General features: G+C 42.1%; 1 protein-coding gene across 1 annotated transcript; it reads left to right on the top strand.

Annotated features, from left to right (window-relative positions):
• Nucleotides 1-6,548: 6,548 nt before the first annotated feature.
• Nucleotides 6,549-7,125, top strand: LOC128132934 (uncharacterized). The gene is made up of 2 exons (XM_052769945.1): nucleotides 6,549-7,011; nucleotides 7,106-7,125. Exons 1-2 carry the CDS (start codon nucleotides 6,549-6,551, stop codon nucleotides 7,123-7,125), a joined length of 483 nt encoding a protein of 160 aa, XP_052625905.1.
• The last annotated feature ends 9,905 nt before the right edge of the window (nucleotides 7,126-17,030 follow it).

Below are 17,030 nucleotides of genomic sequence, written 5' to 3'. Positions count from 1 at the left end.
TATCGTCTCACCAATCACTCATGATAAAATCCATGAAGCGATCCAAGTGAGTGTGGGTTTAATCCAATACTCTAATCTTATAGCAGCACTCATGAACTCTGCAGCAAACTTGTGCTATGTCTAAACGCTTTATTCAATCTACAGACGGATTCATGACAGTCTTCTTTCATACCTACTCCCAAAGTATGAGCGACTGTGGAGGGTTTGAATAATCTTATTATTCGAGAAGTCAAAACATGCAAAGTGAAACACAAGAATAATACTAATCCTATATGGCCCCAAACTTTGTATAAATAAAACACCTTTTATTTAATCACCATATTGATTACTCATTATTTGTTGTTTCGGGTAATCAACTTCTTACTTGAATTATAACAACAACTGTCTCGTGCACCAAGCATGCACACAATGTTTACCTTTGGTCTTTACTTTGTGAAATAGATCAAATGAATACATTTCCAATGATAATCTTTTCACAATTCTTAATCCTAATCAGTTAGTGTAAGAATATAAAATTCTTGCCACTACTAGAATATGCTAGATTCTAACATTTTATGCAATGGTCCTTTCGTAATATCATAGCACCAAAGTCACCAAGTCTTTGCCAATGAAAGTTTTCTATTGGAGATTGTGTGACAATAGTCAAATTCGGGTCAAGTCTAAGCCGGACAAAGTCTACGAGTCAAACCGGTCAACTCAATTAAACCTTGTATAATAGGGTTTGTATTATGTAAATTTCTGTATAACTCACTATCTTAATGAGAAAACATCACGTGGAAAGTTCGTGTGTTAAAATTTCTTTAACCTTAGTGCTAAACAATGAACAAGAACAATAAAACAATGTTGCATACTCATAGGGAGTGTGTAAGATCCTAAAACATGGCATAACAGGGTTTACGGACCTTGCATTGTGGAGCCACACACTCACATTCGTCACACACGAAACTGCACTCAATCGTTTTCACTCTATCTCTTCTTATCGAGAATCTCTCCCAAATCTCTCTAAGTATGTGAAATCTCTCCCAAATATCTCTTTGTATGAGAAATCTCTCCAAGAATGTCAAATCTCTCTAAGTATGTGAAATCTCTCCTAAATATCTCTTTGTATGAGAAATCTCTCCAAGAATGTCAAATCTCTCCCAAATCTCTCTAAGTACGTGAAATCTCTCCCAAATATCTCTTTGTATGAGAAATATCTCCAAAAATGTCAAATCTCTCCCCAATATCTCTAAGTATGTGAAATCTCTCCCAAGTATCTCTTTGTATGAGAAATCTCTCCAAGAATGTCAAATCTCTCCCAAATCTCTCTAAGTATGTGAAATCTCTCCCAAATATCTCTTTATATGAGAAATCTCTCCAAGAATGTCAAATCTCTCCCAAATCTCTCTAATTATGTGGAATCTCTCTCAAATCTCTCGCAAAATCTCTCTCAACTTTCTATAGTCACTCGGGGCATCCCGACCGTCGAATTTGGCGAAAACAGCCCAAAAACGGAAGTCTAAGCGAAAAACGGACTTAAGGAGCCGAAACCCCTCTTAGGAACCGAAAGTCCTCTTAGGAACCGAAAGTCCCCTTAGGACCCGAACCCATCTGAGTCGAAGGCTGCTGAACCGAACCTCACTAAAAGAACCGAACTCGAAGGCTCCTGGAACCGAACCTCGCATGCCTCACCCGAACCCGAACGTTCGGTCCATTTCGGGTCAAGGTTCCCTCGGTCTCGTTCGTTTCTGTCTTGCTTCGGACCGAGCCTTTGGACTGACCCCTCGCCCTTCGCTTCTCGCTTCTGGTTCGCACCTTTCGCTTCCTACTCGGCACCAACAAGGACCGAACCTCGGCCTAGGACCGAGAGGTCTCGCTGGGAATGCTTTTCTTCCCGATTTTCAAATAGATTTGCGTTTTAGGCCCGTTTTTAATTGTTTTAACACGGGATTTTCACCCAAAACTTTATTTTAATATATAAGGACCCATAATTATTAAATTATCACGTTTTTTTTAAAGATAAAACCTTATCCAAAAGAGTGGGTGAAGTACAAAGGTAGAGTGTTGACTTTCCTTTAAGTTATGACACAAGCAACCACTCCCATACTCACTCAATGTCACTATTCACCACCAACCCATACCTTGTCACGTCCTTGTACTTTTTACCTCTTTAACAAGTTATTCCCACGTTTTTGAGAGCTAGATATTTATCCTCTCTCCTCATTTTTCTTCCAATTACTCTCATTTCACCAAAGATCCAACTCCAACTTTTCCCTCAAACTTTTCTCTCCAATTCGAGATCCCAAGGCTGATCATCAAGTGTTCTTCCACTCTTGGTAAGTATAATTCATCCTCCTTGTTATTATTGCACTTCATTCTACTCAAATCATTGATTGCTTACACAAACTCCATAACTATGATGCTAGATTCTCGAAAATCTTCAAGGCATCTCCAAGTGTTCTCGAGTTAAACACTTCCATTGTTCAACAATCATCCACTGAAATCACTTAAGGTGAGTTCATACCCCTACATTTTTATGTTTTCTTAAGTTTTTAGGGGGGGGGGGGGGGGATACAAGTTAAAACACCAAGAACATAACTAAATTTTTCTGACAGCTTTCATCAGAAAAGTTGGACTCCATTCATGGACTGTTTTGGACAACTTAAGCATCTTTGTTTGAAAAACTGTTTTAGGTGTAAGTAGTTCCAGTTCTTAGCTTTAAAATAACTACTTGCAAATCTCCATACGATTTTTCTACAATTTATGGTGATTTTTACAAAACTGCCTATCATTTCAAACACCAATCCGGACCAGTCTGTGATTATGGACTTTTTCACCCAAGTTGGAGGTCATTAAAAATCATGATAAAAATTATGAGTAAACTAGTCACATTTTGGGAACTCTCAGAATTTACGGAATTAGTTTTCAACTTCGTATGATTTTTCTATGACTTTTCTAAAACAGTGCAGAAAGGTTTAATTTTGTTAACAGCTTATAACTTTCATAACACTTTGTATTATGTTGAGCAAAGTGTATAACGATAAGTTCTAAATATTGAATGTGTTTCCTTGTTAGTTTATCATCATAAAATGAAACATAGTCATTCATGATAAGATTATTCATTTATTTAGAACACGTATATTAAGCTATAATGAGCATAGTTTATGGATTCATAGCATTAAGGCATTTTCATAAAAGAATTCTTATACATTACAAACGTTTTGGATAAACTATAATAGGTATAGTTTATGTATCATTTACTTCTCAAACTTATTTACCAAAGGTTTTCAGTTTAGTTCACGTAAATCTGTTAATGAATAAATTTGTGAGTCATTCCCTTCGGGTTACTTCCAAAGTAACAAAGTCAAAAAGTCCTGTAAATTGTAACCAGAGTCTCTTGTAGGGAGAACGTGATAGTTGTGTATAGATCTATATTGGGTTTGACAAACCCACACCAGAGCTGCTTGCAACAGCTAGACCGGCAGGTCTGTGGTGACAAGTGTCATTTAACGGCGACGCCTGAAGAACGTCGTATTATGAGGCCGTCTATGTCAAGTATGGTTATGATAGCTCACATGTGGTATTAACAATCATAAGATTTACGGGTTCTAACTTTAAATTAGTGAGTTATGTCGATTTAGCTCTCAGAAATTACTTTAAGTATGGAATAATAATTGTGCGCTTTCATGTCAAAAAGGGGTTTTATGCTGACTTAAAACCACGTTCATATCATTAACTCTGGAAATCACTTGTTCATTCTCGGTCCTGGAATTTAGGATCACATAACTTTTATAAGGAAAATATTGGATTTTCTTGGTAGCATACAACTCATTATAAGGATCGATTTTCCAACTCTTACTGTTAAAAGCTTATGAACTCACCAACCATTGTGTTGACACTTTTTCAAACTACTTGTATTCTTAGGAAATCGCTAAACAGGTAACAAAGTACTTTTGAGGATGGGACGTTGAGGCATCAAACTTATCATATTTTGTCAACATATTGTAATTGATTTTGAAACATGTAATTCATACAATGATGTAACTCTTTCAATTATATATATGTTGGTTGTGTTTACTTTCATCACTATTGTCATTGTTGTTATGATATTACACATGAAGTCCTCCACCCCAGACGTTTCCGCCATCCTTGGTTTGGGGGTGTGACAGATTGGTATCAGAGCATGGTTTATAGTGATATAAGTATATCAAACAACATAGGATATACAAACTATAAACACAATTGGGACAAAGAGTCTCTAATTTTGAAACAACCTAACGGGTTATACTTTTAGAAAATGAATGGATTCTTGTTTATAAGTATACCTACATGCATTGCATACTCGTGTAGTGTCATAACTAGAAGAACATAAACTAAAAGAAGAGGAGTTGAACGCTACGAGTATGCCTTGGTATGAGTAATCAGTTTTGGGAAGGACATAGCCTGATCAACTATATTCGTCCGGGAAGTGACTTACTCATATCGGGGGATAGTCGTAGGAGGGCAACAAATCTAATAACCTAACTTCACCCTACAAAGAATGCTATAAGAACCAAATATAAACATTTAAAATACTATAGGAGTATTTGTATGTTGCTATATCGCAATATTATTAATATCTACCGCTATCTGCTTCTTACACCCCTATTCTCGCGCAGACGACATGGCAGGATTTCACCTACCAGGAGACCCATACTTTCCCAACTAGGGAAATGCCGGCTGGATTGAGGAAGAGCCCGAAGAGCTGATTGAAGAGGATCCCGAAGAGGATCCCAAAGAAGAACCCGAAGAAGAAGAAGAGGAGGTAGACGAAGAAGAAGAAGAAGAAGAGGAAGACGACGAGGTGGACATGGATGAGGATGAAGGTGAAGAAGAGCCAGCGGAGGAAGTCTTCAACCCTCCTTACATTGCGAGGGTACCTGCAAACCGCTGGGGGCACAACGGGCCTGAGCCCCGTTGGGCAACTATGATCGAGAGGTGGAGCCGGCAACAACGCCAGAGGTCACCCTATGGCGACCAACGAGGTTACTATGACCTCAGTCACGGGGGACCGGCTGATAGAGCTCTCCCCGTTATGACCCAGCACATCACGAACTTAGGGAACCAGAGTAGGGAAATGGCAGACCAGGTTCGAAATCTCCGCGCTATTACGACAGCTACCGATGCACGCACCCGGGATTTAGAGAGGGACTTCTATCCAGTGGACCAACTCATCAAGGACCTTACCGCTGCTCGAGCGGAGGTAAGGGAGTACCAGGAGAGGCACACAGCTCACGAGGAGAGAGTGATCGCGGCCGAACGCCGGATTTCGGAGCTTCAGGGAGCCTCGACCTCATCCCAAGGCCACCATGGACCAGATGCTACTCTCCGCGAGTAGTGTTCGCACTACTTATATTTTGTTATAAATCTAGGATTTCGAGTATGCGTTGGTGCTACTCTTTATTGCGAATGGGTTGACCTCGCGACTAAGTGATCACACTAGTCAAAGGGGCTTTTGTACTGCCAAAACTTTATCTTTTATTATGATGTAATGTAGACCCTTGTGAGGCCAAATTTCTCAAAACAATATGTACTAACAAATTATCAATGAATGTGGAATGTATTCTACTTCCTTAGATGCTGACACAAACCAAACACATGACTCTGCTCGGGTCAACACTATTTAATTCATAAGTTTAATTGCATAAACTTTTCGATGAATTACCTTCTAAATTAGTAAACTCGGATAAAATACAATTGAGATGAAACAAGTAACGCTCGACTCGTTATCACCATTGAAGTCTTACCGAAAAGTCTTTTCTTTTTATTTTTTTTATGTCAGAACCATGCCGCCAAGGAAAAGACCAAGACCTTCCGGAAACTCAGCACCACCCCCTCCGCCACCACCTCCGGAGTTTGATCCTATGATGTTTCAGGCTGCAGTAACAGCAGCCGTGGCGGCAGCAATGTTGCAAATGGGTACAAATGGTTCCGGCGGTTCCGGATCCGGGAATACTAACTCGAATCAGGGGGACAGCACAGGGCGTACTAAGGAGTGTTCTTACAAAGACTTCACAAATGGCAAACCCGATCCTTTCGACGGAAGCGGGGGCGTCATAGCGCTGATGCAATGGTTCGAAAGGACCAAAGCAGTCTTCGAAATCTGTGCTTGTCCCGAAGCGAGCAAATTCAAGTATGTGGCATTCACTTTCACAATAAAAGCTCTTACTTGGTGGAATGGCCGAGTTAAGTCACTTACTCCTGCAGTGGCTAACTCCATAGGCTGGGAAAACTTAAAAGCGTTGATGTTAAAGGAGTATTGCCGGATGGGAGAAATACAAAAACTCGAAGAGGAACTCTGGAATCTCAAGATGTCGGGGACGGATCTCGAAGCTTATACCGCCCGATTCAATGACCTAGCACTCCTCTGTCCTGCAATGGTCACTCCGGAGGAGAAAAAGGTAGAACGATACCTTTGGGGCCTATCATCCCAGATTCATGATAGTGTTTTGGCCTCGAAACCTACCACCTTTGAAAGTGCCAAGGAATTGGCACAACAACTTATCGATCATAGGGCCAGCCGTGGCATCATGGTCACCACCACCGACCAAACAAAAGGAGGGAACAACAAGAGGAAGTTCAGGAACAGTAAAAAGAAACAACCGGCGCAGGACCCCACAAAGAAGCAACAGACTGTTGATGTCCGTGCAGCCACTACTGCTACCTCTCCAGCGCCACCAAAGCAATACGCAAGAACTCTTCCCAAGTGCAACAAGTGCAACTTCCACCATAACGGTGCTTGTCAGGAAATGCACTGCAGTAATTGCAACTGGAAGGGGCACATTGCTCGATTTTGTAAAGTGCCAGGCCAATCCGCCCCTCAAGTCGCCCCAGCCGCCAACACCGGAGCAAGTCAAACCTGTTACGGATGTGGAGAGGCAGGGCACTTCAAAAGAAACTGCCCAAAAGCACGAAACACCAATTCTGGAGGTGTAGGGAGAGTCCTGACGATGGGACACGGAGAAGCAGTCAAGGACCCCTCGGTGGTTACCGGTACGTTCCTCCTCAATAGTTCTTATGCATGCGTACTTTTCGATAGTGGGGCAGAAAGAAGTTTTGTAAGCCACCAATTCAAACATTTACTTAGGCAAAATTCCCAGTCATTAAAAGATTCATACGTCGTAGAAATGGCAAACGGAAAGGTTGAGCTCGCTAACGATATTTACATAGGGTGTACCCTCACTCTAGACAACCACTTGTTCAAAATCGATCTAATGCCAGTCACAATAAAAAGTTTCGACGTCATCATTGGTATGGATTGGTTGGGTCCTAATCGTGCCGACATTTTATGTTACGAAAGGGTCGTCCGCCTCAATCAGCCGAATGGCAACACCCTCACCGTTTATGGCAACAAACCTAGTGCGAACCTACAAATCATCTCTTGTGTCAAAGCCCGAAAGTATCTCCGAAAGGAATACCACGTCTTCTTAGCTCACGTCGTAGATAAGAATCAAGGGGTAAAGGACATCAAAGACATTCCGGAAGTGTGCAACTTCCCCGACGTATTTCCAGAAGATCTGCCAGGTGTACCGCTCACACGACAAGTCGAATTCCGAATCGACTTGGTTCCCGGTGCTACCCCTATAGCCAAAGCACCATATCGCCTCGCACCGGCAGAAATGCAAGAGCTGTCTAGTCAATTGAGCGAGCTATTAAACTAGGGATTCATCAGACCGAGCTTTTCACCCTGGGGAGCACCAGTTCTATTTGTGAAAAAGAAGGACGGATCCTTTCGTATGTGCATCGATTATAGGGAGTTAAACAAACTTACCATCAAAAGCTGATATCCCCTACCCCGAATCGATGACCTTTTTGACCAACTTCAGGGAGCGAGCTACTTTTCAAAAATCAACTTGAGGTCGGGTTACCATCAATTGCGAGTTCAAGAAGAAGATATCCCCAAGACGGCATTTAGAACTCGCTATGGACACTAGGAATTCGTTGTGATGCCATTCGGGTTAACAAATGCGCCTGCAGTGTTCATGGATCTGATGAACCGAGTGTGTCAACCCTTCTTGGATAAATTTTTCAACGTATTCATCGATGATATCTTGGTTTATTCAAGAAACGAAGAAGAACACAGGCGACACCTGAGACTAATATTGGAGACGCTAAGATCCGAGAAGCTTTACGCCAAGTTTTCAAAGTGTGAATTTTGGCTCCGTGAAGTGGGATTCCTTGGCCACGTGGTAAGCAAGAAAGGAATACATGTGGATCCCTCAAAGATCAAGGCAATTGAAAATTGGGCAGCACCCACAACGCCAACGGAAATCCGACAATTTTTGGGACTCGTGGGCTACTACCGAAGATTTATACAGAACTTCTCCAAGATTGCTAAGCCCCTCACCACCCTGACTCAGAAAGGCGTGATGTTCAAATGGGAAGATAAACAAGAAGCCGCCTTCCAGACATTAAAGCAAGCTCTATGCAGTGCGCCAATCTTGTCTCTTCCGGAAGGAACTGATGACTTCGTGGTATATTGCGATGCTTCAAATCAAGGCCTCGGATGCGTGCTCATGCAGAGAGGGAAAGTCATCGCCTACGCGTCAAGGCAACTTAAAACACACGAAGTTAATTACACTACCCATGACCTTGAACTGGGGGCGGTAGTGTTCGCCTTAAAGATCTGGAGGCACTACCTCTACGGCACAAAATGCACCATCTTCATCGATCACAAAAGTCTTCAGCATATCCTCAATCAAAAAGAGCTCAACATGCGGCAACGGAGATGGGTTGAACTGCTAAACGACTATGAGTGCGAAATTCGCTACCACCCGGGCAAGGCCAATGTAGTGGCTGATGCCCTAAGCAGGAAGGAATACTCGGGCCACCGAGTAAGATCCTTAACCATGACCATCCATTCCCACCTGACCACGCAAATCAGGGAAACCCAACTAGAAGCCTTGAAACCAGAGAATGTGGCAGGTGAGGCATTAAGGGGAATGGATAAGAACTTAGAAGTCAAGGATGGCGGAACTCGTTCTCTCAGTAACCGAATCTGGACACCGAAGTTCGATGGGATCCGAGACGTGGTCATGAATGAAGCACACATGACTCGATACTCCATCCATCCAGGGTCAGACAAGATGTATCTAGACCTCAAAAGGTTATACTGGTGGCCGAATATGAAAGCCGAGATTGCTACTTATGTGGGCAAGTGTCTGACTTGCGCCAAGGTCAAGGTGGAATACCAGAAACCCTCAGGACTACTACAACAGCCTGATATACTAGAATGGAAGTGGGAACGGATAACCATGGACTTCATAACCAAGCTGCCTAAGACTTCAGGCGGGTTTGACACTATATGGGTAATCGTAGACAGATTGACCAAGTCTGTGCAATTCCTGCCAATAAAGGAAACCGACAAGATGGAGAAGTTAACCAGGATATACATCAAGGAGATTGTGCGACTGCATGGTGTACCAATATCTATTATCTCCGACCGAGATAGTAGATTCACTTCGCGATTTTGGCAGTCCCTGCAGAAATCCTTGGGAACTAGGCTAGACATGAGTACAACCTACCATCCACAAACCGACGGGCAAAGCGAGCGCACTATACAAACATTAGAAGACATGTTGAGAGCCTGTGTGATAGACTTTGGTAAAGCATGGGATACCCATTTGCCGCTGATTGAATTCTCCTACAATAACAGCTATCACACTAGCATTAAGGTTGCTCCATTCGAAGCTCTTAACGGTCGCAAGTGCAGATCTCCCCTATGTTGGGCTGAAGTGGGGGATACTCAGATAGCTAGGGGGCAAGTCCCTAATAGCACCCTCACTGGTCTTGAAATGATAAGGGAGACCACAGAAAAGATTGTTCAAATCCGAGAAAGGCTGAAGGCCTCCCGAGATCGGCAAAAGAGTTACGCGGATAAGCGACGCAAACCTTTGGAATTCCAGGTTGGTGATCGAGTGCTACTAAAAGTTTCCCCTTGGAAAGGAATGGTACGTTTTGGCAAGCGTGGGAAACTGAATCCAAGGTATATTGGTCCATTTGAAATCCTTGCCAGGATGGGACCAGTGGCATACAAACTTCGATTACTTCAAGAACTCGATAAGGTACATCCCACCTTTCACGTATCGAACCTGAAGAAGTGTCTGTCTGACGAGACACTTGTAATACCTCTCAACGAGATCGAAGTTAACGAAAATCTCCACTTCATAGAGGAGCCAGTTGAGATTATAGATCGGGAGGTCAAAAGAATGAAACAAAGTCGTATTCCCATCGTGAAGGTTCGATGGAACACTAAACAAGGACTTGAGTTCACCTGGGAGCGCGAAGACCAAATGAAACAAAAGTACCCGCATCTTTTCCTAAACTCTTGAAGTCCCGGCCAAAGCCTAAATTTCGGGACGAAATTCCCTCTAACGGGGGGATGATGTGACAATAGTCAAATTCGGGTCAAGTCTAAGCCGGACAAAGTCAACGAGTCAAACCGGTCAACTCAATTAAACCTTGTATAATAGGGTTTGTATTATGTAAATTTCTATATGACTCACTATCTTAATGAGAAAACATCACTTGGAAAGTTCGTGTGCTTAAATTTCTTTAACCTTAGTGCTAAACAATGAACAAGAACAATAAAACAATGTTGCATACTCATAGGGAGTGTGTAAGATCCTAAAACATGGCATAACGGGGTTTACGGACCTTGCATTGCGAAGCCGGACACTCACATTCGTCACATATGAAACCGCTCTCAATCGTTTTCACTCTATCTCTTCTTATCGAGAATCTCTCCCAAATCTCTCTAAGTATGTGAAATCTCTCCCAAATATCTCTTTGTATGAGAAATCTCTCCAAGAATGTCGAATCTCTCCCAAATCTCTCTAAGTATGTGAAATCCCTCCCAAATATCTCTTTGTATGAGAAATCTCTCCAAGAATGTCAAATCTCTCCCAAATCTCTCTAAGTACGTGAAATCTCTCCTAAATATCTCTTTGTATGAGAAATCTCTCCAAGAATGTCAAATCTCTCCCAAATCTCTCTAAGTATGTGAAATCTCTCCCAAATATTTCTTTGTATGAGAAATCTCTCCAAGAATGTCAAATCTCTCCCAAATCTCTCTAAGTATGTGAAATCTCTCCCAAATATCTCTTTGTATGAGAAATCTCTCCAAGAATGTCAAATCTCTCCCAAATCTCTCTAAGTATGTGGAATCTCTCTCAAATCTCTCGCAAAATCTCTCTCAACTTTCTATAGTCACTCGGGGCATCCCGACCCTCGAATTTGGCGAAAACAGCCCAAAAACGGAAGTCTAAGCAAAAAACGGACTTAAGGAGCCGAAACCCCTCTTAGGAACCGAAAGTCCTCTTAGGAACCGAAAGTCCCCTTAGGACCCGAACCCTTCTGAGTCGAAGGCTGCTGAACCGAACCTCACTCAAAGAACCGAACCCGAAGGCTCCTAGAACCGAACCTCGCATGCCTCACCCGAACCCGAACGTTCGGTCCATTTCGGGTCAAGGTTCCCTCGGTCTAGTTCGTTTCTGTCTTGCTTCGGACCGAACCTTTGGACTGACCCCTCGCCCTTCGCTTCTCGCATCTGGTTCGCACCTTTCGCTTCCGACTCAGCACCAGCAAGGACCGAACCTCGGCCTAGGACCGAGAGGTCTCGCTGGGAATGCTTTTCTTCCCGGTTTTCGACTAAATTTGCGTTTTAGGCCCGTTTTTAATTGTTTTAACACGGGATTTTCACCCAAAACTTTATTTTAACATATAAGGACCCATAATTATTAAATTATCACATTTTTTTTAAAGATAAAACCTTATCCAAAAGAGTGGGTGAAGTACAAAGGTGGAGTGTTGACTTTCCTTTAAGTTATGACACAAGCAACCACTCCCATACCCACTCCATGTCACTATTCACCACCAACCCATACCTTGTCACGTCCTTGTACTTTTTACCTATTTAACAAGTTATTCCCACGTTTTTGAGAGCTAGATATTTATCCTCTCTCCTCATTTTTCTTCCAATTACTCTCATTTCACCAAAGATCCAACTCCAACTTTTCCCTCAAACTTTTCTCTCCAATTCGAGATCCCAAGGCTGATCATCAAGTGTTCTTCCACTCTTGGTAAGTATAATTCATCCTCCTTGTTATTATTGCACTTCATTCTACTGAAATCATTGATTGCTTACACAAACTCCATAACTATGATGCTAGATTCTCGAAAATCTTCAAGGCATCTCCAAGTGTTCTCGAGTTAAACACTTCCATTGTTCAACAATCATCCACTGAAATCACTTAAGGTGAGTTCATACCCCTACATTTTTATGTTTTCTTAAGTTTTTAGGGGGGGGGGGGGGGGGGATACAAGTTAAAACACCAAGAACATAACTAAATTTTTCTGACAGCTTTCATCAGAAAAGTTGGACTCCATTCATGGACTGTTTTGGACAACTTAAGCATCTTTGTTTGAAAAACTGTTTTAGGTGTAAGTAGTTCCAGTTCTTAGCTTTAAAATAACTACTTGCAAATCTCCATACGATTTTTCTATAATTTATGGTGATTTTTACAAAACTGCCTATCATTTCAAACACCAATCCGGACCAGTCTGTGATTATGGACTTTTTCACCCAAGTTGGAGGTCATTAAAAATCATGATAAAAATTATGAGTAAACTAGTCACATTTTGGGAACTCTCAGAATTTACGGAATTAGTTTTCAACTTCGTATGATTTTTCTATGACTTTTCTAAAACAGTGCAGAAAGGTTTAATTTTGTTAACAGCTTATAACTTTCATAACACTTTGTATTATGTTGAGCAAAGTGTATAACGATAAGTTCTAAATATTGAATGTGTTTCCTTGTTAGTTTATCATCATAAAATGAAACATAGTCATTCATGATAAGATTATTCATTTATTTAGAACACGTATATTAAGCTATAATGAGCATAGTTTATGGATTCATAGCATTAAGGCATTTTCATAAAAGAATTCTTATACATTACAAACGTTTTGGATAAACTATAATAGGTATAGTTTATGTATCATTTACTTCTCAAACTTATTTACCAAAGGTTTTCAGTTTAGTTCACGTAAATCTGTTAATGAATAAATTTGTGAGTCATTCCCTTCGGGTTACTTCCAAAGTAACAAAGTCAAAAAGTCCTGTAAATTGTAACCAGAGTCTCTTGTAGGGAGAACGTGATAGTTGTGTATAGATCTATATTGGGTTTGACAAACCCACACCAGAGCTGCTTGCAACAGCTAGACCGGCAGGTCTGTGGTGACAAGTGTCATTTAACGGCGACGCCTGAAGAACGTCGTATTACGAGGCCGTCTATGTCAAGTATGGTTATGATAGCTCACATGTGGTATTAACAATCATAAGATTTACGGGTTCTAACTTTAAATTAGTGAGTTATGTGGATTTAGCTCTCAGAAATTACTTTAAGTATGGAATAATAATTGTGCGCTTTCATGTCAAAAAGGGGTTTTATGCTGACTTAAAACCACGTTCATATCATTAACTCTGGAAATCACTTGTTCATTCTCGGTCCTGGTATTTAGGATCACATAACTTTTATAAGGAAAATATTGGATTTTCTTGGTAGCATACAACTCATTATAAGGATCGATTTTCCAACTCTTACTGTTAAAAGCTTATGAACTCACCAACCATTGTGTTGACACTTTTTCAAACTACTTGTATTCTTAGGAAATCGCTAAACAGGTAACAAAGTACTTTTGAGGATGGGACGTTGAGGCGTCAAACTTATCATATTTTGTCAACATATTGTAATTGATTTTGAAACATGTAGTTCATACAATGATGTAACTCTTTCAATTATATATATGTTGGTTGTGTTTACTTTCATCACTATTGCCATTGTTGTTATGATACTACACATGAAGTCCTCCACCCCCGGACATTTCTGCGGAGAAGTTGGCGGAATTATACGTGAGGGAGGTGGTATCGCGGCATGGGGTTCCGATGTCGATTGTTTCAGATCGTGATGTGTGTTTTAGTTCCAGATTTTGGAAGAAGTTTCATGAGGAGTTTGGTACGAGACTGCATTTCAGTACCGCATACCACCCGCAGACGGACGGACAGAGCGAGCGAACGATTTAGACGCTTGAGGATATGCTCCGAGCATGTGTTTTGGATTTCAGAAGGAGCTGGGAAACCTATCTACCTTTAGCAGACTTTTCGTATAACAATAGCCATCATTCGAGCATTGGTATGCCACCCTTTGAGTTGTTGTATGGGTGGAGATGTCGCACCCCCATTTGCTGGGGAAAGGTGGGGCAACGGGTGATGGGTAGCACGGAGATGGTACTCCAGACGACCGAGCAGATTCAGCAGGTCAGGCAGAGGTTGTTGACCGCGCATAGTCGCCAGAAGAGTTATGCGGACAGGCGGCGGTCCGAGCTCGAGTTTCCGGTTGGTGACCTTGTGCTCCTCAAGGTCTCTCCTTGGAAAGGAGTGATACGATTCAGGAAGAGGGGCAAGTTGGGACCCCGGTACATTGGACCCTTCAAGGTAATTGCTAGGGTAGGCCGGGTAGCCTACCGGTTGGATCTACCTGCTGAGTTGGGGCAGATCCATGATACCTTTCATGTCTCGCAGTTGAGGAAATGTATTGCCGACGAGTCGGCAGTGGTGCCATTGGATGATATTCAGGTGGATGCAGGCCTGAACTATGTGGAGAGACCGGTAGCGATCAGGGATCGAAAAGTTAAGGTTCTGAGGAACAAGGAAGTACCCCGGTACAAGTGCAGTGGCAACATCGGAAGGGGTCCGAGCTGACATGGGAGTCCGAGTCTGAGATGTGGGATCAGTATCCGGAGTTGTTTACAGTATGAGACTTCGGGGGCGAAGTCTGATTCTAGTGGCAGGAATTGTAATAGCCCGAAATCCAGGTATTCTTCTTTTGGCCTTGCATCTTGGTTAAGTTGATAATTTAGGGTTTTCATGGTAGGCGAGTACGCTGGGCGTACAAGGTGTACGCTGCATGTACTCGTGCGCCTCATTTGGACGCGTTCCCCCTCAGGTACGCGGGGCGTACCCAAGGTTACGCTCGGCGTAACTCATTCAGATCCAAACCCTAATTTCCTTTGGAGGGGCTATAAAAGAAATGTGTGGCTGGACTTCTCAGCCACCATCCCTCAGAGTGAAACCCTAAAAAGAGTGTACCTTCGTTCTTTGGCCATTGTGTGTGTATTCTAAGCTTAGTGGTGCCATTCCAAGGTTACAAAGGAGAAGAAGAGCTTGTTGGAGAGGCTAGAAGTGGTGCTCAAGTGTAGATCTGAGCTTTGCAAGGGTTAAAGCTTCATTTTTAGGTAAAAAGTTCGGATCTTGTCACTTGGTTCATGTTATATGCTTAAGATGTCATTTTCTAGAGTTTAAGCCCCAAAGGTGGAGACTTTTTGTGCAAATGGCCTCCATAAGCTTAGATACTTCATATTTCTGATCTATTGGAGTTGTAGACTCATAAAAATGGCATCTTGGACATGGGTATTGCACCATGCATGAGATCTAGGTCCTTGAGTTTGAATAAAAGGTTGTTATGTGATGTTGGAGCCTTTACAGCCATGCCAAGGCTTAAAGGTCTCGACTTTATGGGTTTAGACACACTAAAAGAGTCGGATCTAGAAGTTGTAGTAATGGATTAACCGATTAAGACCAGAAATGGAGGGTGGCTGATTCTGCTGGTTACGTTGGGCGTAACTTCCAGTACGCGCAGCGTACTAGGTGGAGACCCCGATCCAAGGGGGGTTGGTGATGTACGCCCCACGTACATCTAGCAGTACGCCCAGCGTACTCTCAGGGTTGACTTTTGTTGACTTTTAGGGTTTTGGTCAACATAAGGACTTTAGGTCAAGGAAGGGTAAAATGGTCTTTTACCCCCTGAGGAATTATGATAAGGGCAAAGTTTTAGTGGTGGAAGTATTTGTGTAATAAATGATATTTTTATGTTTAGGCGAGGCTGAGCCGTTGTTTGGATTCAGTGATAGCGAGGACACGAGATCTTAGACTTTCCACAAGGTGAGTCTTCTCACTATACTGTACCCGGAAAGGTTTGTCTGTGTGACCAGAAGGTCAGATATACTATGAGATATATGTGTTATGTGTGATAAGTTATTCGTTATATGTGCCATGTATGATATGCTTGATATGAGCCGGTAGGCATTATATTATGGGCCGGAAGGCGAATATGTTACGGGTCGGAAGGCGTTGCGATGTGGACTGTAAGGTTGACGTAGGTAGGACCAGAAGGTTTACCTAGTCGGGATGGAAGTCCCCTGAGACACATGGACCGGAAGGTCAGGGCCTGGAAAGGCGTATGTGCGTAGGTTATATTTTGGGGAACTCACTAAGCAATTATGCTTACAGTTGTTGTGTTATGTGTTTCAGGTACTAGCGAGGACCGTGGGAAGGCGGCGGCGTGATTGTACACACTCACGGAGAAACTGTTTTTATGATCATGGGATGTATTTCATTATGATAATATTGTTCACGTTTGAATTTGGAATATTAAACGATGGGTTTTGATGTTTACAAAAATGAAAAAATTGGTTTAAAAATTTACGTTGTTACACTGCCCGCATCTGTACAACTCCGGTCGACTTCATCACTCCAACTACCAATGTTGGAACCATTCCCATATGTCACCTTTGTGGTGAAACAGGACATTACAAGAGGGACTGTCCAACAGAGAAGAACGACGGGGGAGCGGGAGGATTTTGATCCCAATACATGGGAAAACATCAAAGAACCCTGCTATATTTTGGTACGCTTCAAAACCCCGATAACTATTTATAATTATGATTACTCTTCCGTTCAAACTAAATCATAACACTTATATAAAAATTTGAAACCCTAACAGGTAAGCTATGATGATTTGTGTATACATAAGGGTCATTATAATTAAGATTTGTAGAGTTAGAGTGAGTAATCCCGCCTCATTTCCTGTTCTTTGTTTGGCTGTGGATTTAGGGTAGGGTTGCTCAGTCTAAGGTCTTACCAATCTTAATTATACATGACTTGTATGCACCA

This window comes from Lactuca sativa, chromosome 3 (assembly GCF_002870075.4).
Source record: "Lactuca sativa cultivar Salinas chromosome 3, Lsat_Salinas_v11, whole genome shotgun sequence".
In the NCBI taxonomy this organism is placed as follows: domain Eukaryota; kingdom Viridiplantae; phylum Streptophyta; class Magnoliopsida; order Asterales; family Asteraceae; genus Lactuca; species Lactuca sativa.
Note: the sequence above shows the minus strand (reverse complement) of the source record. Positions and strands in the feature narration are given on the sequence as shown.

What these genes read in the sequence shown, in the direction of transcription:
- LOC128132934 (XM_052769945.1), top strand. Translation starts at nt 6,549, where the DNA reads ATGGTCACCACCACCGACCAAACAAAAGGAGGGAACAACAAGAGGAAG. An exon ending in GGACCCCTCGGTGGTTACCG is followed by an intron (nt 7,012 to 7,105) that starts GTACGTTCCTCC and finishes ACATTTACTTAG; the next exon opens with GCAAAATTCCCAGTCATTAA.